This window comes from Lithobates pipiens, unplaced genomic scaffold, assembly GCF_037356315.1.
Source record: "Lithobates pipiens isolate NorthernLeopardFrog02 unplaced genomic scaffold, aLitPip1_a1.2 Scaffold_22, whole genome shotgun sequence".
Classification (NCBI taxonomy): Eukaryota; Metazoa; Chordata; class Amphibia; order Anura; family Ranidae; genus Lithobates; species Lithobates pipiens.
Genome location: NW_027507784.1, coordinates 127,703,561 through 127,725,752, shown reverse-complemented (window position 1 = coordinate 127,725,752; position 22,192 = coordinate 127,703,561). Strand labels below are relative to the sequence as shown.

The 22,192-nt window shown below is 41.0% G+C and overlaps 1 protein-coding gene and 1 pseudogene across 1 annotated transcript in view; one reads left to right on the top strand and one right to left on the bottom strand.

Annotated features, from left to right (window-relative positions):
• The window catches only part of COPS8 (COP9 signalosome subunit 8), a 39,139-nt gene that overhangs the window by 4,961 nt on the left and 11,986 nt on the right, over positions 1-22,192 (bottom strand). Inside the window, exons 4-5 of the mRNA XM_077448241.1 lie at positions 6,768-6,900; positions 925-1,032 (exon numbers count right to left, since the gene is read on the bottom strand). Coding sequence (XP_077304367.1) covers positions 925-1,032; positions 6,768-6,900 — 241 coding nt within the window. The remainder of the gene's footprint in view (positions 1-924; positions 1,033-6,767; positions 6,901-22,192) is intronic.
• LOC143925840 (U6 spliceosomal RNA) lies at positions 17,824-17,915 on the top strand (annotated as a pseudogene).

Sequence of the window (22,192 nt, the reverse complement as noted above, 5' to 3'; positions counted from 1 at the left end):
ATGTCATCTAGGCTGCTTAGGCTGTCAGTTATATTCACCATCTTTTTATTTATGGTAAGAAAGAGGTAAAAACAGCATTAAATAATGTGATTTGGTAATGCTGGCATGTCTATTGATTTATGTGATGTAGAGCTACCTGAAAGTGGAATTCCAGCTTCCTCCCTCCTAACAACTATTCTAACTAACTTGTGTAAGAAAGATGTACTGTAGATACTTACCTATTTTCAGGCCACTCCAGTCATGTGATCCAGCTCCTGTGTCAGCCAGAGCAGCTCCATGGGACAGGAGGGAGCGTCAAGAATGGAGGGTCCATTGAAGCCTATGGGTAATGCCACTGCTACAGTCTTTACTAGTCATTATCAAAGCCTTCTCTTAGCTCTACTTGCAGCTGCTGCTAGCCGACACAGATCAGATGACTGGATTGGAGCTGCCGGAAAATAGGCAAGTATATACACACACATCTACAAAAGGTTAGTCGGCATAGCCATTAGGAGGGGGGCAATTTTAAGGCTAGTTGGGGGAAGCTGGCATCCTGCTTATAGATGGCTAGTGATTATGCACGTGTCATCTAGGTGCTAAAAACCTGTAAGAACCATTATCAGAAAAAAAAAAATAAAAGGATGTTCAACATAAAAAGAAATCTCAAAATTATTAATATATATATATTTTTTCTGTACATACAGCACAACTATTCTCATAATATTCAAAACATGTGGAAAAGATAATTAGGTACCACTTACTGTGGCGATGACATCATTAGAAACAAAAATAAATGATTCCAGAGCTTTAAAACTACAAAGCTCTAGAAAGGGCATTTCCTAGAGAATACTCATGCTCGTGGAAAGGAGAACTGGCATTTTCACATTGGTGAAATGATTTGACATAAATACACTCATACTTAGACTTTTGTTATTCACAACCCACCGTTTACAGCTTCTTCAACAGGAAGTCCAACAAATGCCGCTAAATCATCTGCACAAATTGACGTGTATGCTTGTGATACAAGTACAAAGGCTCGCCTTCGTGTTGCATCTGAAGAAGGAAAAGAAAACACATGTGTACTGTAGCTAGCACAGAACCCATTCATCCCTATGCAATAATGCAGCTATTAGAAAACAAAAACACTAAAATTATAGAATGTGCAAGATCTCAATGCCTCCACTGCTGCACATGTGAAAGTTAGAGCAAACCTTGGAGCACTGGAGATATAAATGAGCAGCAGGATCAGACAGCTGACAGCAAATTACTACTACTTACAGTTACTTCTTGCAGGGCACCCAGAGAACTCCTACAGTTCATCCACTTACTGGTAATGAAGAGCATTACTTGTTACTTCTTCTACTGCAAAATACAAAGTCCAATATGCCCGAGTGACCAGGCAGAGCATGGACACAGGGAAAGGGTGCATTTCCTTATGAAAATAGCAGCCACCAGAAAGTCACAGTTTCTTTATTTCAGGGGTGCTCCAGGGACAAATGTGAAACTAAGTGGTGTGTTGTTGGCTTATGCCATTAGCGGTCTGATCCGGCTCATCTTCACTTCAGGATTGCAAAATTGCTCAGGAATTCAAAATCAAAACAGATAAAGACCTTAATATTGGTTACTAAAAAAAGACATTAAAGCGGGAGTCCACCGGGACTCCGCGTTTTTTTTTTTTTTTTTTAAAAGCCAGCAGCTACAAATACTGCAGCTGCTGACTTTTAAATAGTGACACTTACCTGTCCAGCGCGCCCGCGATGTCGGCACCCGAAGCCGATCGCTCGCTCGGCGGCCGGGTCCCGCCGCCATCTTGGGTATGGGAATCAGGAAATGGAGCCTTTCGGCTTCATTTCCCGGTTCCCTACTGCGCATGCGCGAGCCGCGCGGCGCAATCCGGACGGTCCCCGCTGCCTCTGGGAGCTGTGTGTTTCCCAGCAGGCAGCGGGGCACTTCCTGAAGGGGGCGGGCGCTTGCGGAACGGGGGCGTAACCTACGCTCGTTCCGCAGGCAGCTAGCCCGGAAGTGGGTGCAGTTACCTGGATTATCCAGGTAACTGCACCCCCCTCCCCCCTGAAAGGTGCCGATTGTGGCGCCGGAGGGGGGGAGGGATCAGATGAGCGGAGGTCCATTTTAGGGTGGACCTCCGCTTTAAAGCCTTTTTTTTTTTTTTTTTGTTTACACGTTATACTTATCAGCTTTCTGCAATCCTCCTCTTCTGGGGTCCCCCCCATCGGCACTTGTGCCTTGAAGTACCCCCTAGCAAACTTGGGGGGGGGGAGGATACTCATACAGGCTTGCACGCAGTCTGGCTTGGCCCAGCCCCCATCACTGGATTTGATTGACAGCAGCAGGAGCCTATGGCAGATTTTACTCCACTGCTTTTACCGAGTCCAGTGAGGAGGAAGAAAGAGCAGCGCTGAACCAAGATCAGGCTCAGTTAAGTATTTGGGGGGTAAAGGAGGATCTGCACTGAAAAGTTTTTTACTTTAATGCAGAGAGTGCATTCAAGAGGTATAAAGCCCAAAACAATATTTTGCAGCTTACCAATCATTAGATGTGGTGGCTGCATTTTATTTATTTATTTATTTTTTTTTTTTTAGACTTTTCACCCGATTATCTTGCCAGTAACACACCTCCTGTATTAAGAGTTTTCCCACTTTGGACAAAGAAGACTTGAAGGGGGGGGGGGGGGGGGGGTGTTAGATGCACTAATAAATGGAAGTAAGACTCTAGCTCACACTTTATAAATCAGTTACGGCAAAATGTTCTATTCTCTTGGAATAAAGGTTTACATGAAAAAAAATAAAAAAATAAAAAATTGTTCATTGTAAGCATGCCTGTTACCCAGTGGTAGAGTGGAGCTGATACATCTGGAAGGGATCTTTTGAAAAACAGACTTACTAGTCAGGTCACCAGATGAAAATATATATAAAAAAAAAAAAAAAAAAAAAAAAAAAAATGCAGCCATCACTTCTATGAATTGGTAAGCAGTAGTATAATAAAATGTTTGCTTTTGGATTTAATACTGCTTAAAACAAAAATAAAAAAAATAAAACAACAACCTTTAAAACCACTTAAACCCTACCACAACACCAGACAGTATTAAATGGTTTCCAGTGATAGACTTGCCACAGAGTTAGCAGGAAAAGTAAGAAGAACGCCACAATAGGCTCAGGAAAAATATAATGTCACCCTGATAACTTATTTATAACTAGATTTTTTTTTTTTTTATAAACAAAATGATTCTATATACAAAAAGAGTTCAAATATTTACAGACACTAATCTGCAGTTCGTATTTTATAGTACTTTAAACAAGATCAGTTAAAGTTATGATTTCTGTTCAAGTTATATGTAAGCCAGGGGCTCCCTCTAGTGGCCAAAATTGAATATACATTTTGAAACTAGTATTAGCGAAAGTAACTTCATACCGCTCAAGCATGGAGTTGTATAACTTGTTTACAACTGCATCACTATTGCTCAAAGCACATATAAAACAACTGCATTCTGTTATAGTCACCAAAACAATTATTAAAATTATACGTTTCTGAATAATTCTTTTACATTAGCTTCCTAAAAAATATAGATATATATATAAGTGAGAATAAAATAAAAAGGATCCAGAAAGTCCCTTTGAACCAGTGCATAGACCATTAGAGCCTTCTTAGAAACAGAAGGTATTTACACATCTCATTCCATAAATTATCAAAAATAAAATAACTATTCCTCATTTCAAGACAGTGAGCAGGGCAATGTTAATTATTTTTACATTATTGGCTAAATATACATCCAGAACTGCTGGTGTATAGAACAGATTTAGCCCAATATTATGGAGCCATTTATTGCAAACTGCACCTGGCTGTTTTTTGGCCATCAGCAGTACAGTGTACAGAAACCACGGCTTCTATGGGGTTGAGGACCAACAAGAAGTATAAATGAGAAAGTTATGTTGGAAAGGCACTAAAGAATCAAAAAACAACCTTCACTGTTTGTTTCAAAGAAGCCATTGTTTCTATACACTAAACTGATGATGACTTACACGTCTGAAGCAGTTATGTGCAGTTTGGAATTAATATTATATGGGATTTATATAGCGCCAACTGTTTGCACAGCGCTTTACAACACGAAGGCAGACATTACAGTTACAATACAGGAGGAATCAGAGGGCCCGGCTCGTTAGATTTTACAATCTAAAACAATAAATGGATGTATAATATTAGTCTTCCTCTGTGCTATATTGGGGGGAATAGGATGCACACAGTTGGCCATGGGGCATTAGACTAGATTCACAACACATGCATTGCATTTAGCACACGTTGAACACACTTGAGCTGACAAGTGTTTTTAACCACTTAAAAGACCGAGCCTCTTTTTGAATTTTGTTTAACAGTTAAAAAAAAATTCCCCCTAGAAAATTACTTAGAACCCCCAAACATTATAAATTTTTTTTCTAACACCCTAGAGAATACAATAACTTTCTGTCACACTGTATTTTCGCAGCGGTCTTACAAGCGAGCTATTTTTTGGAGAAAATACACTTTCTTGAATTAAAAAATAAGACAAAAGTAAAGTTAGCCCAATTTTTATATATTTTTTTATATTGTGAAAGAGAATGTTACACCGAGTAAATTGATAAACAACATGTCACTCTTCAAAATTGTGCCCGCTCGTGGAATGGCGACAAACTTTTACCCTTAAAAATCTGCATAGGCAACATTTAAAAAAAATTCTACAGGTTGCATATTTTGAGTTACAGAGGAGGTCTAGGGCTAGAATTATTGCTCTCGCTCTACCGATCACAGCAATATCTCACGTGTGGTTTTGAACACAATTTTCATATGTGGGCGCTACTCACGTATGCGTTCGCTTCTGCAGAACTCGGCGGGATGGGGTATGTTTAAAAAACATTTTTTTTTTTTAAACACTTTAAAAAAAACATTTTTAAATTGTGTCACTTTTATTCCTATTACAAGAAATGTAAACATCCCTTGTAATAGAAAAAAAGCATGACAGGACCTCAGCTCTCATATTTACACTTAAATGCAATATAAACATAAAAAGAAAAAAAAAAAAATTAAAATGGCCCTTTAAGAGCTATTGGCGGAAGTGATATTTTGACGTTGCTTTCGCCCTGCATTGTTATGGAGACGGGTAGGGGCCATCTTCCCCTCATTCGTGTCCATGCCCAGCAAGGGTGAAGATTCGATCGCCGCTGCCTCCAGTAAGCGGCAGAGGGCACCGCAGCGTGGCAGGAGGGGGGGGGGGCCTCTCCCGCCGCCCATAAAAATGATCATGCAGAGACCACTAATATCGGAAACCGGACCGCCGGCCGAAGAAGAGGATATGGGTAACAGCGATATCCCCCTTCAAAGTAAGGACGTATATTGGCGTGCAGCGGTCCAAAAGTGGTTAACATGCTGGGCTGATGTGAATTTTTTTTTGTTTTTTATTAGACGTCAAAGCACTTGTTTGTTTTACTTAACACACTGCAGCATTCTGTGACATCTTGTAGTGTGGAAGTGTGTGTTGCAGTGCATTTAAATATAGCTGCTTCCATTTTCACCCAGTGCACATCAATGCAGTGCATTGATGTGAACTAGGCCAATTGACGAGGTGTGAATGGTGTGCATTGTTCCACCCACTTGTCTGAACTGAGAAATAATTCCCTTATTTATGGGTTATGTGATCAAATTATATAAATAAAATAAACTCGTGCTTAGATCACTCAGAGCAGCAGCATCAAACCTAGTCTGAACACCAGACCAGAGAACTACCATCAACAGAAACAGCTGCTCTTACGACTTTAAATATTTAAATTGAAAAGTGCAACTGTCTATTATTAGTATATGGTCGAATTAGACACGTGAATACTTTGTCCTAAGAGGGCTCTACGGTGTTGCACATTCATTTAATGGAGGGTTTTTGGTTCCTTTAGTACTTTCTAACTATAACCTTCAGGATATACTTACCAGTCCCTAAACCCTTCTCTATAGAAGCCACTTCTCCCATAAACTGCGATGATGATGGCCAAAAAGCATGAAACGGCTGTGTGCAGCAGCTTGGAATAAATCTAAAATTAGGCTGTATGTGTGCTATACACCAGTAGTTCTGGATAGAGGTTAGGCCATGGAGTGTAAAAGATTAATTTGCATGGCTCCACCCCACTGTTCTGAAATGAGGATTTATTCCCTTATTTTTGGCATATGTGATGGCATGAGATGCGAGTACATTCTGTTCTAAGAAAGTTCTACTATGCTATGCTTCCTGTACTGCTCACCACAGCTGCATTCACTTTAGAAGGAAGGTCGTTAATCCAAGCCAAATAGGGCTCTTATGTTTTACACAGTGTTGTCATAACGCTGTTCCAGGAGATTAAAGCAGACAGATGACCTAATGAGTGTGTTTCTGCTCCCTCGTTATTGTACCAGCAGGCCGTGGGGGGTAAGGGGTGGGGCTTTGAGCAAATGTGTATTGCTTCACTACGGTAAACAGAGGTCTTAGACCTGGCTGCGTTGTTTAGCAGGGTTACCCGGAAGCTCAAGGCTGGTTGAAAAAGAATGTTTAATTCTTCAGCTGGTGAAATAATTTCAAAATATTAAATTTCAGTTGTGTATTTAGCCATTTGGCTGGAGCTCAAGATTTGACTACAATACAATTCAGATACAGTGGTAAAGGCATTCACCAAACCAACAGAAAGCAAAAAGTGAACTTGGATTGACCTCAAAGTATGGAAAAAAAAAAAAGACCAAAGAAATTGGAAACTTTGACTACAGCTGAAAAGGGACCTTACCTCTTACTGCCTCCATGACAGGCTGTATGTTTTCAGACCACTGATGGGCAGCTATGGAGCTATATATTCCTGGAAAATCTCTTTGCCATATCTTCTGACCTACATCCCAAATCCAACCAATCTCTGCATTGGCCTAAAGAGAAAAGAAATGGTAAATTAGGTAAACAATGAACACGTATACCCAGTGACACAAACTTAAAGTGTTACTAAACCCAGGACCCTGCATTCACTATATCTGGTTTCCCACAGTACACAGAACATGGAAATGCAATTATACAAGTAGATATAAACTGCTAAATATCTTTAGTCAACAGCAGTTAGAGCAATCGTGTAACTTCTATCAGTATCTGGTAAAAGCTTGTAGGAGGAGTTTTCTTTCTTCCTTGATTGTCCTATAGGGATGCAGTGTGAGAGCCCAAGTGCTTTCACATGGGGCGAGGCGTTAGCGGTAAAGCGCTGCTAATTTTAGCAGCAATTTACTGCCATAACAGCAGTGCTTTTCGGATGCTATCGGGGGGGGGGGGGTTAAACCCCGCTAGCGGTCGAAAAAAGGGTTAAAAGCGCCTGCAAAGTGCCGCTGCCTAAGCGCCTGCCCATTGATTTCAATGGCAGGGGGAGGAACGGTGTATACGCCGCTCCCGCACCGCCTGAATGATGCTGCTTGCTTGACCTTTTTCAGCATCCTGCAAGCGCACCGCCCCAGTGTGAAAGCACTTGGACTCTCACACTGGGGCTGCAGGGGAGGCGTTTTTCAGGTGCTTTACAGGAACTATTTTTAGCCCAAAAGCGCCTGAAAAAACACCTCAGTGTGCAAGGGGTCTAAAGAAATAATTAGGGAACAACGGGGAGGATCAGAGAAGACAGGTTCAAACAGCCTTTTTTACACAATGCACAGGATTAAGAAATTAATAACCGATTATGAAATTGATTACTATTTTCATAATCGATTAATCGGGCAGTAACATAATGGGGTTAATAAACTAAAATTAGCCCTTTGTAGTACAAAAAGAGCAAATAATCGCTACTGTAAATATTACTTTCACAGTTCTACAGTAAAAAAAATGAACCACTTAAAGTAGTGATTATCTGATTTTTTTGTACTATAAAGGGCTAATTTTAGTTTTATTAACCCCATTAGGTTATTAATTTTGTTAGGCCTGGGTCACATCTGTGTGATTTTTTCAGAAACGCACTACAGTTCATTTACATGGTTTCCTATGGGACACGTTCACATCTATGCTTTTTTTTCTGCCGCTGCGTATTTGGAAAGGGTCAGGGACCTTTTTTTTTTTTTTTTTTTTTTTTTTTTTTTTTTTTAACTGTGCTTTTTGGTTCAATATACTTTAATGGAGAAGCTGCAGAAACACATGTAATGAGTTTTTGCAGCAATTTGTGTTTTTTAATCAGCCCAACAACAAATTGGCCTAAAAAAGGGCAAAATGCAAATCGCAGCAAAACCATGTGCGCAAAAATCAAAACACACAGCAAAAAACTGCAGAAACAGAGCCAAAGCAAACGGCATAGGTGTGTACCAAGCTTTATGCTGGCCACACTGATCAATTTCTGCTCACGAGAATATTCAGACGAAAAATTGTTATACATTCGCTGAATTAAAAAATGTTGTTTGAAATTTTCACTTTTTTTTTAAAACAGAATGTTAAAATGAATGTAATTTCTGAACAAAAACCACATACACCTGTCTGAAAATTCTTTTGACCAAGAAGTTTTCTATTTCCAAATATTCCCATCACCGTGGTTGAAAATGAACGTCGATTTGACCCCACTGATTAGAAAAATCGAACGAACGTTCTTAAAATAAATGTTTTTTTTTGAAGGAAGACATTTGTTTTTTTAAATAAAAAAAATGTGATCGGAGTCTGATGATATTTACCAGAATCACTCTTTAATAGTATATACAGTATATCTCCTCTGTCTGTTATTCTCAGAGTGGACTAGATATTTTGCTCCCTAACCATATAGTTGGTTATTTAGATTTACCACTGCATAGAGAGATTTAAGAATAAATTGCCTTTTTTTTTAACTTTACATATTAAACTAAATTATACACCACAATTTTTTTGAAAGGGGTTGTATAGGTTCATTTTTTTTTGTAAATAACAAATGTCATACTTACCTCCACTGTGCAGTTCGTTTTGCCGAGTGGCCCCAATCCTCATCTACTGGGGTTCCTCGGCGGCTGTCTCGGCTCCTCCCCGCAAGAGCGTACCCCCCTCTGGGAAGCGTTCTCCCAAGGGGGTTAGCTTGCGGGTGCTCTCCAGTGTTACACTTAGCAGCTATGGCCGGCGACTGTATATCAGTCGGCCCCGCCCCCGCTACAGCATTGATTTAATTTGACAGCAGAGGGAGTCAATGGCTGCATTGCTATCATCCAATGAAGAGCCCACAGGATCTGGGGGAAAGCAACGCAGGATCGCGCACACAGAGATTCAGTGCTTGGGTAAGTAAACTGGGGGCTCGGGGAGGGCGGAGAGTGAAGGTGTTTTTTCACCGTAAATGCATAGGATGCATTAGGGTGAAAACACACAAAGCTTTACAACCCCTTTAAGGTGATTAATCGAAACAATAAAATCTGCCAACTAATAGATTAGAAAAATAATTGTTAGTTGCAGACCTAAATGCTTTAAATTGTTTTTCACTTTAATATAAAATGATGTGTTACCAATTGCCTTTTAGGTTACACTGAGACCTCCATATACTACAGCAGAGGACCAAGTCCAAATAGAACTGTATTCAATTAATAAATGGATATGTTACCATTTTTTACTTACCACAGTATTCTTAATGAAATCTTATTTTTGGCTGAAATAGCAACGTTGTGGTCTTGGATCCACTATTCCATTTAAAAAGGGAATCCCTTAACAGTCAAGCATACATGGCAAATAAAGTAATATGGCCAAATCAAGCCAAGTAAAGGGCTAGAATCAATGTTAGGCGACAGCCATTGTAAAATTAAATATAAGGGCCTTATGGAAAATAACAGAGCTGTGTTTATGCACAGTAACAAGCTTAGAAATACATTCTAATAAGCACCAGATGCTTTATTTCAGGTCATACGACTCAAATAACCCTTACACGAGCCCAGAGCCCCCAAGCAGAGCAATGCTAGCTTTGCGGAAACACAAGGAAGAAACGTTATCAAGAAAGCCAAGAACAGAGTGCGGCTGTTATATAGCATAAAGCCACCTGTTCCTCATTTATCAAAGAGCTTGCCATGGTCTGTGCGCAACTTTTGTGCTGTAAACTTGGACAGCAAAGTAAGACAGCTTTGTCAAAATTTGGGCTAGATTTATCTTCTTTTCACAATGTTATGCTGAAATCAGATGAATCTGTATTATGAGGCTATAACCTATACTGGTACAGTGCCAATGCAGAGCAGCAGAGGGGGTCACTCAGAAATTACACAGATCTTAGTGGTAAGTTTAAGAGAAATCATTTCACGATGACCGATATAAACCCCCAAAAGGAGAGTAATCAACTAAATCCCTGTGTTTTTTAGCTGCCCAAACATATTAGCGCACAAGAATAACACATAAGCCCACAAAAAAAATAGTATTTTTATAACAGCTTACCTGTAAAAATCCTTTTCTTTAAAGTACATCATGGGACACAGAGCCATAGTAATTAATATGTGGGTTAACCACTTCAATACAGGGCACTTTCGCCCCCCTTCCTTCCCAGCCCAATTTTCAGCTTTCATCGCTCTAGCGCTTTCAGTGACAATTGCGCGGTCATGCTACACTGTTCCCAAATGAAATTTTTATCATTTTGTTCGCACAAATAGAGCTTTATTTTGGTGGTATTTATTCACGACTCCGTTTTTTATTTTTTCCGATATAAGCGCAAAAAAGCGGAAATTTGGAAAAAAAACAATATTTTCTTTTTTCTATTTTAAAAGAAATCCAATAAAATCAAATGTTGTCATAAATTTAAGCCAAAATGTATTCTGCTACATGTTTTTGGTAAAAAAAAAATCCGTTAAGTGTATAATTGGTTTGTGTGATCACGGACATATGTACGCAAATGATCATGTACATGTGTGCACATAATCATTGGGACATGTGATTTTAGTGGGACATATGTGGGGGGACATGTTTTTATTATTAGGGACATGTGTTTTTATTATTTGGGGACATGTATGTTTTGGGGACATATGTGGGGTCTGTGTTTACACTGTGTGGTGTGTTGTGTGTTTACACTAGACTGATGATCAGTGAGTAAAAAGCTGTAAGAACAGCTCATACTCACTGATCATCAGCCGGCTGCAGCGATCTGCTCTCCTCTCCTCAGCGATGACTTCTGTGTGAGGAGAGGAGGAGCCGATTGCCTAGCAACCGGCTGTTTGTTTACATCACATGACGGCCGTGATTGGACACGGCCGTCATGTGATCAGGAGGGCCAATCACAGAGCCCTCCTGCCGATCTGAGATGTGCCGTGTCCGGGTGACACGAGCACATCGGGATCGCGCCGCTGCGCGGGCACGTGCGCGATCCTGCTCCTTCTGAAGGACGTTCCTGAACGTCCTATCAGAAGTGGACGGCTCCCACCCGGCCGTATATATGCATTGGCCGGGTGGGAAGTGGTTAAAGACCACCTTCAGGCTATGGACACTGGCACATCCTAAACAGGAAGTTGCCTCTCTATATAACCCGTCTCACTACTGGGAGTACCTCAGGTTTTGTAGCAAAGCAATACGCAAGTATACCCGAAAGAGGGGTGTGTCCTGTGATGTACTTCAAAGAAAAGTATTTTACAGGTAAGCTGTTATAAAAATCCTATTTTCTTAATAGTACATCACAGGACACAGGGCCATAGTAATTACTATGTGGAATGTCCCAGAGCAATGCCAACTGAGGGGAGGGAGACACAACTAAAGTAGGACAACAGGAGATCAGAGGACTTATACTGCTGTCTGCAGCACACTGCGCCCAAAGGCGACATCCTCATGTCTTTTTACATCCACCTGATAGAATCTGGTAAATGTATAGACTAAAGACCAAGTTGCAGCCTTGCAGATTTGAGCCATGGAGGCTTGGTGATGCACTGCCCACGAAGCACTAATAGCCCTGGAGGAGTACGCTTTGATTTGAGAGGGTGGAATCTACCTCTTTAAACCATAAGCTAGAATGATTACTTGTCTAATACATTTAGAAATAGTAGATGCCGACTGTCCTCTTTTAGGACAGTCAGGCAACACAAACAAAAAAAATCTGTTTTTTGAATCTGAGCAGTTGCCTTTAAGTAGACCTTGACGGCTCTCACCACATCAAGAGAATGTAGTAATTTTTCTTCCATAGAACAGGGTTCTGGAAAAAAATAAAATAAAATGAAGGTAGAACAATATCCTGGTTTATAAAAAAAATAAAAAAAACTGACACTACCTTTGGTAAAAAGTTAGGATGAGGACACAATACTACCTCATCCTTGTGAATAATAATAGGGCTCTTTACAAGAGCAGCCAACTCTGATACCCTTCTTGCAGAAGATATGGTTACCAGAAAAACTAGTTTCCTTGTCAAAAGGACAAATAGACTATGTCGTATCGGCTCAAAAAGGCTGTTTTTGTAATGCCGACAGAACTGAATTCAAGCCCCAAGGGTTCAGGGGTGACCTAACTGGGGGATAAAGCCATGTTACCCCCTGAATAAAACTACAAACCAAAGAATGCAAAGCAAGTGGTTGATGAAATAATACTGATAAGGCCGAGACCTGACCTTTGAAAGTACTCAAGGCCAGCTTCATTTCTAACCCCAGCTGCAGAAAGTCAAGGATTTTACCTATGACATACTTCCCGAGGTTCCAATGCCTGAATTCCTCCCAGGAGACATATGCCTTCTAGACTCAATAATATGCGATTCTGGAGACTGGCTTCCTTGCATTAACCAAGGTAGATACCACTGAACTTGACAGCCCACGTTTCTTCACAATGTGGGTCTCAATAACCAACCCATTAAATTTAGCGTTTGTAAGGTAGGATGGAATACCGGACCTTTACGAGAGAAGGTCTGGATGTGGTGGTAGGGTCCATGGGACTGCCATCTTTATGATCTCTGTATACCAAGATCTTCTGGGCCACAAGAATCACTGACTTCCCTTCCTGCTTGATCCTGCGAAGAAGTCGTGGATGCAGGCACAATAGGAGGGAATGTATAAATCAGTGAAAACCGATTCCACTGGAACACCAAGGCATCTGTTCCACATGCTAGCAGATCCTTTGTTCTTGACACAAAGTTGTTGATTTCTTTGTTGAACCTGGACACAGTTCTACGTATGGGATCCCCCATCTTTGACATATTGACAGGAAGATATCAGGGTGAAGGAACCATTCTCCCGGGAACAACTGCTGGCGACTCAAGTAGTCCGCCTGCCAATTTTCTATTCCTAAAATGAAGACTGCCGATAGGAAAAGTATATTGTTTTCTGCTCAAGATAGGTATGATTCAACTCTCTTTGGGCCGCACAACTTCTTGTGCCCCCTTGGTGATTGATATAGGCCATTGCTGTGGCATTGTCGGATTGGATACTGACAGGACAATTCCGTAAACTGAACGTTCAAGCCCTCTGGGCCAAGTGCTCTGCCAGAATCTCTAAAATGCTAATGGGAAGGTCATTTCTGATCTGGACCACTTCTCTTGGACAGTTGCATCTTCCAAGACTGCTCCCCAAAATAAAAAAGGTTGGCATATATTGTTACCACTTCCCAGGTAAAGGTAGGAAGGATTTTCCCCTTTGCAGATTTTTGGTTATTAAACATAAACGGAGGCTCCAGCGCACCTTTGGAGTCAGACACATTGGGAAATCTAAAGCTCGGACCTTCTTGTTCCAAGCCGATGGGATACTGTTTTACAGCAGCCTCGAATGAAACCGAGCATAAGGAATGGCCTTGAATGAAGCCACCATCTTTCGCAACAACCTCATGCATAGCTGAATAGAAGGATTCTTCTTTGCTTCGACCGCCTGAATCAGTTCCTTTAAGGCGCTGATCTTTGCCTGGGGCAAGAATATCCTTTTCTGGATGCATCTATGATCAGACCCAAGTAGTCTAAGCCCACGTACACACAGTCGGAGATTTTGCCAACCAAATCCGTCGGATTTAGTCCCACGGATTGTGTCCGAAACTGTTGCATACACACGGTCGGGCCAAATTGGCGAAAAATTCGATCTTTCAGAACGTGATGACGTAATTTCGTTACGATGGGACTACATTCAGGCTAGTAGCCAATAGCTTTGATGTAGGAATTTGATCTGAGCATGCGTGGCACTTGGTCCGATCAAAATGCTCTACACATGATCGGATTAGGTCCGTCCAGCCCAGTTGGTCGGGAAATATTTCCAACATGTTGGAAAATTGGGTCGGATGGAGATTCGGACGGAATCAGTCCGATGCATACCACACACAGTCGGATTATTTGACGACACGGTCCATAAGACTCATTCCGACAGATTCTCCGACCGTGTGTACGAGGGCTTAATCTCCTTCATGGTTTTAAGGAAGATTTCTCTAGGTTGAGAATCCAACCTAGGTATTCCAGGTAGTTGAATGTGGTGACCATACTTTGGTCTAAGCAGGCTACTGACTGGTCTATCAAGAGCAGATCATCTATGTAAACTATAATCATTATACCTTGGGCCCTTAATCTGGCTAGAGGAGGGGCCAGAAGCTTTGTAAAACACTCAAGGTGCAGTAGCTAGACCGAAAAGCAGAGCTACAAACTGAAATTTAATATTTTCTACCTTGAAAATTATAGATTACTGGTGAGCAGGGAAATAGGCACATGGAGGTATGCATCCTTGATGTCGATTGACGCCAGACATTCTCCTCCTCGTATGATGGAGACAACTGACTGAATTGACTCAATGCGAAAAAAAGGCAGATATTCAGGAACCGGTTTAGATCTTTGAGATCCAGAATGGGTTTGACATATCCATTCGGTTTTGGTACCATGAAAAAAGAAAGGTTTGAAAAAAAAAAAAAAAATTTAAAAAAAATCCCAACCCCTGCTCTTTCACAGGGACCATCATGATCACTTTTTTGCCAAAAGAGGGTCCAATGCTTGAAAGAAAGACTTATTTTTCTCTGGATTATTAGGAACATTTGATCTGAGAAAACGAGAAGATGGAAACTCCAGTTTGAACCCTGGAATTATTGAGGAAGTCCTGCATCTGTCTCGACACTCTTCCTGCCAGACCCTTGAGAACTGAAGAAGTATTCCCCCCCAATACTTTTTTTGTCTCTGGGGTTGACTCTGAGGATTACCTCTTGAACTTGACAGTGGAGGCCGTCGTGACTGCCTGGAGGCTGATGCCCCTGGCACTGGAGAAGGAGCTTGTTTAAATGAAATACATTTACTCCTTTTATTAAATGGCAAAGGGGTACTTTTTCCACTAGAAATTATTTGGCTGTATTATCCAAATCATCCCCAAACAGCCGTTCCACTGATCAAAATGAAAACTAGCAAGGAGCTTCTTGCATGGCGTTTAGCGAATATATAATCTCTCATAGCGACTATTGCAAATATAAAGCTGCTGGTAGCTTGCCAGATCCTGGGCCTGCTGAACAGGATAACCTTGAGCAACTGTTTAACTGGTCTCTCAAGGATTGACCAATTACTGTCAGCGCAGGCTGAAACTCAACCTGGTAGAGAAAAAAAAAAAGTGTTCTTTAATAGGAATTCCAACTTTTTATCTGTTGGATCCCTAAGCATTTCAGCATTGTCTGCTGGACAAGTCAAACTTGTATTTACAGAGGATATAGCAGTATCAATTGCTGGTATCTCCACCTTTAGTGAATTTTTTTCCCCCATAGGGAAAAAATGCTTATCTGGGTGATCCCACTCAGATACAAAAAGCTTTTCCAGCAATGAATGGACAGGAAAGGCATGCACAGCTTGAGGAGGCTTTAGCGAACCCAAACACTCAGTTAAGAGTAGCATAAATGCGGAGCGGACCATTCAGTAAGAAATTGTACCATCAATCTTACAGATTATGAAGCTGATCCCTCCGAAAATCAGCCTCACTACAGTCCCCTGAGGGAATTCATCTTCTCCCGCCCCCATTTCCTCTCTTTGAGGAAAGCATGACAAGGTACGTGCTCTATACAGCCCTCAGTGGTGACTAAAGCATGACAACATTTACTTTTTTTAAGAGACATTTCATAAGAAAATTTAAAAATTCCTTAGAAATCTCTACTTGTCTTTCCAACCGCAGGGATTTCTGTGGTAATATCAACAGACCCAATCTTCACCCCTCACGGTGGGCTCCATTACAAAACCTTCAGAAACTGGGAAAAGATATTTAGCAGTTTATATTTACCAAAATAAATGCATTGCCATGTTCTATGTACAGTGGGAGACCAGATATAGTGAATGCAGTGTCCTGGGTTTAGTAACACTTTAACAGCAATCTAAATCTTTATACCTCTGTAACTATGCTGACAATGAACATGAACATGGGTCTGGAAACCAAGAAAAAAAAAAAAAAAAGTGTTTTCCAAAACAAAAAGGGCTCATGCTCATGGATGTAATGTATACAATCCAAACGCAGTAGTATTGTATGCTATAGGCCCTTTCACGCTGCTGTGTTTTACTCATTAGCGGTTGGATGTGTAAACAAAAACTAGAAACATTTATGGTCACAGTCCGTTTTTGACCATATATGGTGTGGTAAGTTATTTCCTAGAATGCCTGTGGAGTATCACTATGGTAGCACGTCACAGTCATTCACACTTGAGCGTGCTCAGACTTGCACTCGCCTGGGTAGCAGACCAGTTGACATGAGTGACAGGAGCAGCGGATTAATATATATATATATATATATATATATATATATATATATATATATATACACACCTTTTTGTCTTTCATAAAAATTTCACAATATGGAGCAACATTGGCTCTCATTATTTTATACATTATATTGCAAATAAGTCTCACGATAATATCCCTTAAATGTCTAAACCGCCGGCAACAAAAGTGAGTACACCCCTAAGTGAAAATTTCAAAATTGGGCCCAAAGTGTCAATATTTTGTGTGGCCATTATTTTCCAGCACTGCCTTAACCCTCTTGGGCATGGAGTTCAGAGCTTCACAGGCTGCCACTGGAGTCCTTTCCCACTCCTCCAAGACGACATCACAGAGCTGGTGGATGTTAAGAGACCTTGCACTCCTTCAACTTCCGTTTGATGTCCCACAGATGCTCAATAGGGCTTAGGTCTGGAGACATGTTTGGCCAGTCCATCACCTTTACCCTTAGCTTCTTTAGCAAGGCAGTGGTCATCTTGAAGGTGTGTTTGGGGTCGTTATAGTGGAATACAGCCCTGCGGCCCAGTCTCTGAAAGGAGAGGATCATTCATGGTTCCCTAAATGAACTGTAGCTCCCCAGTACCGGCAGCACTCATGCAGCCCCAGACCACGACACTCCCACCACCAACCATGCTTGACTGTAGGCAAGACACACTTGTCTTTGTACTCCTCACCTGGTTGCCACTACACAAGCTTGACACCCTCTGAACCAAGTCTTCTTATATCCTACACCCTAGGCAATCTTTATGTAGAGCAACTATTATTTTTTTTCAGATCCTCAGAGTTATTAGCCATGAGGTGCCATGTTGAACTTCCAGTGACCAGTATGAGAGAGTGAGAATAATAACACCAAATTTACCACACCTGCTCTCCACTGACACCGGAGAGGGAAAGAGGATAATTGGGCCCAATTTGGACATTTTCACTTAGGAGCGTACTCCCTTTTGTTGCCAGCAGTTTAGACATTAATGGCTGTGTTTCCTAGTCTCCAACAAAAAACACTTTGAGGTCAGCAAAACAAGTCTTAAATGACTTTCTGTGAACTTTGAAAGCCAGAACACTGAAAATAAATGGTCTTTTGACCAAGATAAGAGGTCCATTTGAAACTGACTTTTTTTTTTTTAATGGTGATTTATTCAATCCTCCATGTACAGAAATGTTGCCCTTCAGTGAGTATCAGTTGTCTCGAGACAATGACACAACAGCAGCGTATATCAAAATGATGGGGGGGGGGGGGGGGCATATGCTAAAATTGGAATGATACAAATAAGACTAGCATGATCCCTGCATAAGGATAACATACATATTCTTGAAGCATTCCAGATTTTCAAGTACAGCAAGAAGATTAGGAACTGAGCCCACTGTTTTTTTTTTTTAAAGGGATCACAGACAGATGGCAGATACTGGATGTGGATCTCTTTGCCTCTAATACAACAAAAAAGTGGAGAATTACTTCCCTGTAGAGAGGAAGCCATCAACTCAGAGGATGGACTCCATAACACTCAGATTTCAGGCTGGGGTATGCTTTTTATCCTTTTTTCTTTGCTACCATTTCTGATCAGGAAGATACTTCAGGACAGGGTGAAGATCATTTTAGTGGCACAATGGTGCAAAAGAAGTTGGTTCTCAACCAACATGTCTGTCAATCTCTCATCCAGGAGTTCTACTGATTCAACTAGATCCCCTACCTCAAAACACTGGTAGTATACCCAAGCTCTCAGAACCAGAAAGTGTAATCTCATGGACACAAATTTGATACCCTTCTTTGTAGTAGTAATTTGACTACAAGGAGAATATATGCTATACTTGGAAGTCATTTTTTACTTGGAAAGTGAAAAGTATACACAAGGTTTATTGTTCAATACCTGCAATTCTAGACTTCAAATTGAGGTAGATTAAGGTTTGCCACAAAGTACCCTTCATGTACAAATATCAGCCTTTTTAAATTTTCTTTGTTAGCTTAGTTGTCAAAGGATCCCATTTCTCAAGAGTTTATTTTTTATCCAGATAACTCTGCACACCACAGATTAAGAATACTGCTCTCTGGAATTAAACTCTGTTATTTCTGTATGTCCTAACTACAGAACCCTTCTGACCCCATTTGGGAGCGTTCTCCAAAAGTTTTACCCTTAAAGATAATGTTCTTATTAGCCGTTGCATGCGTTGAGGGATAGAAAACTTTTAAAACCTGTCAAATAAGAACACATACAAAAAAGATGGGGTGATCCTTAAAGTAGCATTAAACCCAAAACAAAAATGTAATATACTGCAGCTTACAATCCTTAGATGTGATGACTGCAATTGCTTTATTTATTAAGACTTTTTTCCCTTTTACCTGGTGATCCAGCCATTAACACACTGCCTGAGTTGGAGTGTCTGCACTCTGGAAGGGGGATCAGCATAGACACTTTTGGACAGCAGTCTTGTCATTCTGGGCAGACGGTATTAGATTAACTTGATTAAAATTTAAACCCAGCTAACAAGTTTTAAGCAGCAACAGGTTTTTTTTATGCTTTTGGAATAAAGGTTTTACATAAATAAATAAAAGCTGACCGGTGTAAGCACGCCTGTCAGTGTTAAATAATTGGCTTGCACCCTCTAACTGCTTATTTTGCTAGACAGCTTGGTCTGTTAAAGCAAGTACAAAAATAACAGACTTATTGGTTGGAACATCAGAAGAAAATAAAAGGAAAAAAATAAAACCAAGGCAGCCACCACATATAAGAATTGGTGAGCCGCAATATATCACATTTTTGTTTTTGGGTTTAGTACCGCTTTAAGCCAGTCCCTGGGTATCCGGGGTGGATTCAAAGGGTTTTTCTCAAGAGATCTGAAATCACTAGTCAACTCTACTTCTATTTTGTGGACTGAATAAGGGCCTTAACCAGTTGCAGACTCTGAGTGTAGTAGACACTGCCCCCCCCCAAAAAAAAATTCATCATTGTACACAGGGCGTGTCTTGTACATCCAGTCCTTCTGCCTGGATACTTCCCTGTCCCAGTACCCAGCTCTAATGAATCATAGCTGCAATGCCGAGTACAGAGAGAAGGTCGGCAGCAGGAGCTGTCAAAAAAAAAAGATGCAGACAGTAACATTGGAACATTGTATTATTTGTAACTTTGTGTTTTTCATCTACAGATCAAAGGGATGAACTTCGATCTGCAGATGAAGAGAGTTGAAGCAACCTTGACAAAAAAAATAAATAAAAATAAAATGTTTTTTTTTTTTCTAATTAAAAGTTCCTCTGTTGAACCCCTTAGTTTACTCTAAACAGCAATAATTAACTCCATATTCTCCTTCTTCAGTCAATTTTATTGACCATTAGTTAAACTTTTTTTCTGTTTTTGTTTGCTTTATTTAACCAGTTCCCGACCGGCCCACGCCGATGTACGTTGGCAGAACGGCAGGGGCAGGCATATTGGCGTACAGGTATGTCTATTTCTATATGCCGCCCGCGGGGATACCCGCGATCGTCTCATGGGGAGGCTGAACGGGAAGATGCCATGGTAAACAGCATCTCTCCGTTCTGCCTAGCAACAAGTGACACTGATCTCTGCTCCATGTGATTGGAGCAGAGATCAGTGTTCACTAACACAAAGTCCAGCCCCCCACAGTTAGTAACACGCTGCCCTAGGAACATTTAACCCCTACACTGCCACCCCCTGGTTAACTCCTTCACTGCCAGTGTCATTTATGAATGGAATGAATGAAATACTTGTATAGCACACAGTGCAAACTGAACCGCCTCTAGTCGCCACAGTAATCAGTGCATTTGTATCGCACCGATTGCTGTATAAATGACAATGGTCCCAAAAACGTATCAAAAATATCCGATGTGTCCGCCATAATGTCGCAGTCACAAAAAAATAAAAAATAAATTGCTGATCGCCACCATTACTAGTAGAAAAAAATTATTAATAAAAACGCCATAAAACTATCCCCTATTTTGTAAACGCTATAACTTTTGCGCAAACCAATCAATAATCGCTTATTGCAATTTTTTTTACCAAAAATATGTAGAAGAATACGTATCGGCTAAACTGAGGGGAAAAAAAAAAATTTTATATATTTTTGGGGGATATTTATTATAACAAAAAGTAAAAAATAATGTGTTTTTTAAAAAATTGTCGCTCAATTTTTGTTTATAGCGCAAAAAATAAAAACTGCAGGGGTGATCAAATACCACCCAAAGAAAAATGGAAAATTCCTATCAAAATACTTACCGTAATTTTCCTTTCCTGATGGACTCCATGGCAGCAACGTGTGGGTTAAGTCCCGCCTCCACTACCCTATAGGACACTACTCCCATAAATCTTTGCTGCCTGCCCATGGCCGTGTTCGATAACTAGCCTACTCCAGCCATTTTGGGAGGGAACTCCTGCTGCCATGGAGTCCATCAGGAAAGGAAAATTACGGTAAGTATTTTGATAGGAATTTTCCGTTTTCCTGACAGACTCCATGGCAGCAACGTGTGGGAAATAACTCGCCAAACACACTCGGGTGGGCAAAAATGCTGAATCAAGATTTATTTAACACTGTCCACTGACAGCACCTTTAACCAAAATCAACAGAAGATAAACTGGCAGGTTCGACACAATAGTGAGCCATAAATGTATGAATGGACGACCAAGAGGCAGCCTTGCAGATAACCTCAGGAGCCACATGACGTGAAGCTGCCCAAGAAGTAGAGAGACTTCTCGTGGAATGTGCCGTAACCGCCTCAGGAGGAGCCAAGCCCTTCTCTTTATAAGTCCACTGGATCGCCTGAACCACCCACGTGGAGATGGATCTGACCGAAGCCCTAAGGCCTTTGTTTTTGCCATGAAAAAGAACAAAAAGGTAATCCGATTGCCGTAAAGAAGCTGTCGCCTCCAGGTACCGTTTCAGAATAATTCCCATGTCGAGAGGATGAAGATCCTGACTCCCAGCAGAATTAAAGGTAGGAAGAGTAATGTCCTGATTTTCGTGGAAGACCGAGGTAACCTTTGGGTTTGAACCCAGCATTGGCACTAGGACCACTCTGTCAGGGAAGAATGTGAGGAAAGGTTCCTTTGATCCTAAAGACTGAATCTCAGAGACTCTCTTCGCTGAGGATATGGCTACCAAAAAAGATGTCATTAGGGACAATTCTTTGACTGAAAGTGATCTGTCCAGTTGAGAGAAGAAGTCGAGAACTAAGGGTAAATCCCACTTGGGGAATCTGGGTTTCCTCTGTGGTCTAAGTCTAATTGCTCCTTTAAAAAATTGCTGAACCAAAGGATGTTTAGCCCAAGATACTCCAGAAAAGGCTGAAATTGCCGAGACTTGCACACGAAGAGCGCTGACAGATAGGGGAATGTCTAGTCCGGACTGTAAGAAACTCAGAACATCCTGAACCGTCAAATTACCGTTGGAGCAAGACCTGGAAGATAAGTGATTTGTGAATCTAGACCAAATCCTCTCATACACCTGGTTGGTACTTTTCCTTCTAGCACTCATGAGAGTAGGGATGGCCTCCTTTGGACAACCCAGAGCCTCTAACCTTCCCCTCTCAAAAACCAGACCCTCAGACATAGATGGGCCGGGCAGGGATGGAGCTTCGAGCCCTGGGACAGAAGATCGGATCT